The 6,526-nt window shown below is 48.1% G+C and overlaps 1 protein-coding gene across 2 annotated transcripts; it reads right to left on the bottom strand.

Moving 5' to 3' along the window:
• Nucleotides 1-606: 606 nt before the first annotated feature.
• FIGNL1 (fidgetin like 1) lies at nt 607-6,105 on the bottom strand. 2 transcript variants are annotated; one of them, XM_037381523.1, is made up of 3 exons: nt 6,048-6,083; nt 4,410-4,529; nt 607-3,341 (listed from the first exon to the last, which is right to left on the bottom strand). In XM_037381523.1, the coding sequence occupies exon 3, from the start codon at nt 3,331-3,333 to the stop codon at nt 1,258-1,260; it is 2,076 nt and encodes a 691-aa protein (XP_037237420.1). In that variant the 5' UTR covers nt 3,334-3,341; nt 4,410-4,529; nt 6,048-6,083; the 3' UTR covers nt 607-1,257. The 2 variants fall into 2 exon arrangements, with proteins under 2 accessions (XP_037237420.1, XP_037237421.1); XM_037381524.1 differs by lacking the exon at nt 4,410-4,529 and having other exon boundaries at nt 6,048-6,105.
• Between the last annotated feature and the right edge of the window lie 421 nt (nt 6,106-6,526).

The raw sequence follows: 6,526 nt of genomic DNA, 5'->3' as shown, positions 1-6,526 counted from the left end.
GCTGGTTTTGTTTGTGGGTCCAGCCAGGAGTGAGGCTGAGCCCCTAATCCCCAACAGCGGACACACACAAACACACACACACAGACAAGGACAGAGTGAGCAGTGGCTTTGCCAGCACACTATGTGCAAGTGCACTCACAGAAACCAAACAACAAAGCATCACCTTTTCTATCTCCAGCCACACAGGGCTGAAGCTCACCAGCGAGACACACAGGCCCCTGCACTCTTCAGCTTCACAAGGACACTGCGCTCACAGAGCCTTCAAACATTGCCATGGGATTTCAGCCCATCTAATATCCATGCCCCCACCCTGAGCCCCCCTATCCTGCCACAGGCTTATACCTGGGCCTCTTTCCAGATGCTCATTTCCTCCTACTTGCCAGCTAGTCCAGCTTGAAGTTTGCTAGTGAGTTTTGTTAGTGAAGTTTGCACACATACCCAGATCCCTACAGCATCTGGTTGTAAACACATCGTCTAGCCCATGGCTGGCCCTCATATCCCAGAGGCCCTCTGATCCATGGCCTCTTCTCCAGTTGCAGGTGCCCATATCTCCTGGTAACACACGTCTACACACACAGATGCAGCACAGAAAGCAAGGTCAAGCAGAAAATAATCAGAAAAAGTATTTAATAAGCTGGGATAGACTGCAGTGATGTGGCACAAGGCTCAGACAAGAGCACTGCTTACATGAGACCATCCCCTTTTATCCCCCCTTCTATTTTTCCAAGCATGTTCTTCCCAGATCCACCTTGACCCTTTCCTTCCTCTGCTCCCATCTCTTCCCAAACAATGCACCCCTAACTACTTTACCCCATCAGTCCCAGTTTTGCTACATCCCTATCAGAAATTCCAATTTTGGGTAATGTTACCTGGTCTGCTCAGCTTTGCATGGTATTACTGATACAGCAGTGGGCCTTGCAAGATTCCCCCCCATACTCCCTTCAATGATACGTGAGGTTTGACCATCTTCCCCTTAAATACTGGCGAAATTCATCCATCTTTCACAGCAGCTACCTGTAATTTTTGTCAGCTTCTCACTCTGTTACTTGTGTTCAGCAATTTCTCATATTGTCACCAGCAGTTTCTCATTGTCTTTTAAGTTGGCAAAACCTCAGGCCAGGGCCTAGACATCTGCCTGTGTAACGTAAGAAGACTTATTTCCAAGACAGAAACAAAAAGAAATGTACTCTGAATTATCACAGGTTTTATATGCGTCAGCGCTAAAGAAATGTTTCTGTGAAACCGTTACAATGCAATTTATCTACCACAGCCAAACGTCTGGTTCCAGGTTTCATACACCTCTAGGTCCCTGGAGGAGACACTGGGCCGCACAGTCCTGAAGGCGCTCTCGAAGTCCAGAAAAGCAATCGGCCGTACTTGGTCTGGCATGATGGTTGCAATGTCCATGGACTGAAGACTGCGAATAGGGCCCAGAGAAGCTTCACGACAGAGCTGTGTCATGTCTGCCCCAGAAAACCCATTTGATTTCTTAACTATGAGTTCAATTTCCTCTTCATTTAGAGAGCAGCGCTCCTTTGACATTAGACAGGTGACAATCTGTTTCCTAGCTGAGGCTTCTGGAAGAGGAATGTACAGTCTCTTCACTAGTCTCCTTCGGGCAGCTTCATCAATTTCTTGGGGTCGATTTGTTGCTCCAACCACTAGAATACGGTCTTCAGAGGAGGTTGTTGCCCCATCTAACTGGACCAGAAATTCAGTTTTTATTCTTCTCGATGACTCGTGCTCTCCATCTCCACGCTGAGACAACAGAGAATCAATTTCATCAATGAAAATCACTGCTGGCTGTTGACATCGTGCCACAGCAAACAGCGCACGGACCATCTTCTCCCCCTCACCGACCCATTTGGAAGTCAGTGAAGAGGCACTGATGCTAAAAAAAGTCGCTCCAGACTGGCATGCAATGCACTTGCCTATAAGAGTCTTGCCAGTCCCAGGGGGGCCAAAGAGAAGGATTCCTTTAGGAGGACCACGTAACCCAGTGAAGATGTCTGGCCTCAACATAGGCCAGACTACTATTTCTTTTATAGTAGCCTTAGCAAATTCAACTCCGGCAATGTCATCCCAACTGACAGGAGGCCCATGATCCATGATCTCGTGCATAATGAGTTCAACCATTTTTGGTTCTATGTTTTTCAGTCGTTCATCTACAGGCAGCGATGGATCTGCTGGTCCTCTTGTATGAGGTTTATACTGTGCTCCTCCACTTTCATTTCCATCTTGTTTTGGAACTGGAGGAACAAACTTGCCAAACGGACCCCGAGATCTGCCTGCACCCAGTGATTTTTTTACACCTCCATATGATGAGACCAGTGCACGCTGGGGTAGGGTTTGAGGTTTCTTTTGCTGATCCACCCACAGCTGTTCTTTTGCAGTTCTAAAACCAGAAACACAGCTCTCTTCATTTCTGTTCCTATATCCTGAAAAACTACTGGTTTCTATACTAATGGAAGCCTGGCATGGTGCGAGATTAGGAATCGCTGTGCTGCCTTCATCAGCCAGACCATAAAATGCTTTTCTTTTCCCAGAACTTGTGGACCATGCAGGTACAGCGGATTGATTGGGAAGAGATACATTTTGTCCATCACCACAGTTACCTGACATTTTCATAGAACTGCTACTTGTTGCTTCTTTACTTCCAAATAGGGGAGTTACCTGGAAGCCTGGATGAACCTGTTCGTTTAAAGAGGCTGAAGAGGCAGGAAGTGTATCCAGAGTTCTGGTCACAGGAAGCACACTGCTTTGAAGAGACTTTGAAGACAAGGGATGCTCAAGAAGATCTGGTCCCTGACTTGCACATTTTGCTGAGCCAGCACAGGGCTCAGTCCCTCCGGCACTGCTGAAGATACCGAGTTTAGGAAGACCTGGAGCAGCAGAGGAACTGACCCCTTTATCAGCTAGTGTACCGGCATCTGTTGGTGCCACCTGAGAGCTTTGGAAATTTTTGCCAGTCTGCATCCTCTCTTGCACACACTTTAATTCAAATATATTATCTGTTGTCAAGGCAGATTGCCACTTGTCACTGTCATTTTGCTGACACTTTGCCAGAGTCAAAATGTTTTCAGCATAGTTATTCAAGCCAGTCTCTATGTTGTCAGAGTCAATAATTGCAGAGTATTTCTCTGCGTATTTTTTAAACAGGTTGGCAGCACAGACCTGAGAGATCTCGGAGTTTGCCCATGCATACTGAATATGCAGGATTTTGGCACGGTATTCATCTGCCTTCTGTCCAGCTGTGCAGGTGCCAGAGGTAATAGCAAAGTAACTTTTCTGCCAGTCGCTCAGGTGCACAGTGTTGTGGGTGGGGGTTTCCATCGCTAACACTGAAAAATACATAAAATACCTGCTGTTATAAAATGCATTTCATAACTATTTGCTTTGGCTGCTTTCCCCCTTTCCTAAATACATATACATGAAAACATACATTATTTTAATTGAGAGAAATAGCACAGTAGATCTTGTAAGCGAGTTAGCCAGTCTGGACAGTTTAGCATATCCAAAAAGCAACCAGCTTTGTGATGTAAAGCCATTTACGCTGAGTTTTTTCTTCCTTATTCAAAGAAAGAAAAGAAGGAGAAAAAAAAAGTTTGCTTCTAACCAGAGGTCTCCTGGGGAGGTAAGTAGGCTGCAAAGAATGGTAACAGATGGCCAAACAAAAATTGTCCTTGTTAAATGAAATCACCAGTGCTTTCACTTTTACTTCAAGAAGAATACAGCACAGCGCAGAGGAGGACAGATTACACATCACTGTCAGAATGATGAAATTTATTACAGTGATGGTAATAAAAATGAAACAATGAGGCTAATAAATATAACTATATGCAAAGTCTTTGAGGGGAGGTAAAAGCAGAATGAATAAGCCTGAACGTAGTAACTTCGAGATTAAGAAACTATTCACAGATTCATAGCAAGTGTCAAAACTATTCCATTCAGAATGTACTAAAATGTCCCTGGTTTACATTTTAGAGAAACAAAGCTCTTGTGTTTAAAGCAATACTTGTTTCTCTGTTTCAGAAAGTGGAATTTACATTCCTTCAGTGTTTTTTTGAAGAAATAGGAAAGATGACATTTGGCTAGGAAGGAGCATTTTGCTAGACTTGAAAAGATATGCTTGTGTTTCAATGTATTTTCAAAGAAGACTTTCTCTGCAATATATCGTGTACAGAGATATTTCTGATGTCAAGAATTCATGATTTCAGAAGAGACACAAGCACAAGTAAAATTATGAGAAGCCTACCACGGCTTCAAAAGGTTTTGCAGAAAGCTCTTAACACACAGTAACCATGACCTTCTCATCTGTCTGTAAGGGACATACACCTAATATATGATACGACTGCAATACATTAAATTCTAATTTCTCCTTTTTTTTTTTTTTTAATTTCAATATGTACCAGGATATTCCAGTCAGAGAATACTTAAAACAAAAACTGCTGAAGTGGAGGTCCATATATTCTGCACCCCTTCCAACAGGGTACCAGTCAACTCGGAAGCTTCTGAATCACCTACAGATTCTGTATGAAGGCAGATTAAGGTACAGGTGTTATAATAAGACTGGGCAGACAGAGCTGAAAGAATTGGGGGGGGGGGGGGGGGGGGGAAGGGGGGAAGGTATCCTCTACTTTCAAAAAGTCTTTCATCAGTGCTAAACAACAGAGAACATAATACAATTATAGCAGGAGGGGTTACACACATAATAATGAATAACAAGATAAATTATTTTGGTTTGGATTTTTTTACTTCAACCTAACTTTGTAGAGCTGTTTAGAAAAGTCAAAATATCTTTTACCTGCAAATTCAGTGCTTTTACATGGGAAGTCAATTTAAAACAAACCAAACAAAACACAAAAGTAAGACTTCCTCTGAAAAATTGTTCAGCTTTTGCACTGTGAGATGTCTGACTTGCACCTATCGAATGAGGTGCAAATTCCCACCATAATCCATTTGCAGCTGAGACACAGATGAACAGTAGATGGAGGGCTTCAGTCTTTTTTTTCTCTAAACAACCACTAAACAACATACTAAATAACCGTCACTGTGCACATAACTATTTTTAACTGTTGAATCAAAATGACTTATGAAACATATAAGCGAAGCTCAGCAAGTTTGGTAGCACGCATTTGGTCCAATGAAATATTTCCACAGATACACATCATCTAGAACAAAATCTCAAGTTCACCACCACTTCCTAAACATTTAGTAATCATCTTCACAGCACTGAAGGAAGGTCAAAATAACTGAACAGTGGTAGCTAGTCTAAAATTCCAGTTTGATTTTTCTTAATTAACTCCTTATATTCTCCCCTATTCCAATGCCCATTAGTTGTCCTTGTAGCCTTACCATTCCCCACCCCCACCCCCAAGAGGCAGCTACACGCGTACATCAGTCCCTTTTCAACAGCCAAAACTGTTGCCAGAGGCTGTGAACATCACACTTTCACACAAGCGTCTCAGGCTGGGGGTTTACCAAAGCCCGGGCCATCGTTAATTTCTGGCACGCAAGTTTCAGCCTCAGCAAAGAGGGGCACGTAACTACCTATCAAGCCACGTGCTGGATGCCATTACGTGCGTGCCTGCACACGGGCACCCGTCCGACACACGGGGAAAGCCCGCCAGCAAGCCCCCGGCCGGCAAGCAGGGCAGCTGCCCGGGCACGGCGGCCCCGCTACGGCACAGCGCGCAGGCCGGGCCCCCTCAGCCCGGCCCCCCCCGGCACAGCTTCAGGGAGGCCAGGAACCCTCACCACACAGGAGCCCCGAGGGCTCGCCGGAGGCCTCCGTTCCTCCGCAACAGGGCGAAGAGACCCGCGGCCTCGAAACCGGCCGGGTTGGGCGGGCTCAGCCGCGGGAGCGTAGCGGCGGCCCTCATGCGGGCCCGGGCCGGGGCCCGGCCTCCAGCGGCGGCGGGGCGGAGAGCGGGGCGGGCGCAGCGAGGCCCCGGGCGGGGCGGGACGGGGGCACCGGGGGTCCCGCGGAGCCGCCCCGGCGGCCGCACAGCTCTCCCCCCGCCCCCAGCGCGCACCCGCGCACCCACCAGCCACGGTCGCCGCTGCGGATCCCGCGCCCGCTCTGCCCCGGGGCCCGCCCCGCTCGCGTCCACCAATCGGATAACGGCACTCTAGGAGGCGCAGCCAATCAGAGACCGGAAGGGAGGGCTGATGGAAGGGGGCCAGGTTCCCCGCCCTGACGTCATCCGCTCGGGCCTACCGGGGCTCTGGGAGGCGGGAGAAGAGAAAGGACGCGAGGGCGGGGCCCGCACGCGGACCTTCCTGCTTCCTATTGGCTGCGCCTGAGGCGAACGCCGTCCAATAGCCGCGGGATCCGTCCTTGGACGCCGAGCTCGTCCCGCGCGAGCCCCGGCCCCGGGCGCACGGCGGCCCGCTGGCCTTCGGGCTGTCGCTGCCGGCCCGGCAGGGATCTGCCACGCTGGCAGGGCTGCACACGCTTCGGGAAGCCTCATGGTAAAGGCTCGGTTCCTCAGCTGGGAGGTGCCGCCGCCCAGAAGGAGGAAGC

This window comes from Falco rusticolus, chromosome 3, assembly GCF_015220075.1.
Source record: "Falco rusticolus isolate bFalRus1 chromosome 3, bFalRus1.pri, whole genome shotgun sequence".
Classification (NCBI taxonomy): Eukaryota; Metazoa; Chordata; class Aves; order Falconiformes; family Falconidae; genus Falco; species Falco rusticolus.
Note: the sequence above shows the minus strand (reverse complement) of the source record. Positions and strands in the feature narration are given on the sequence as shown.

What these genes read in the sequence shown, in the direction of transcription:
- FIGNL1 (XM_037381524.1), bottom strand. Translation starts at nt 3,333, where the DNA reads ATGGAAACCCCCACCCACAACACTGTGCACCTGAGCGACTGGCAGAAA.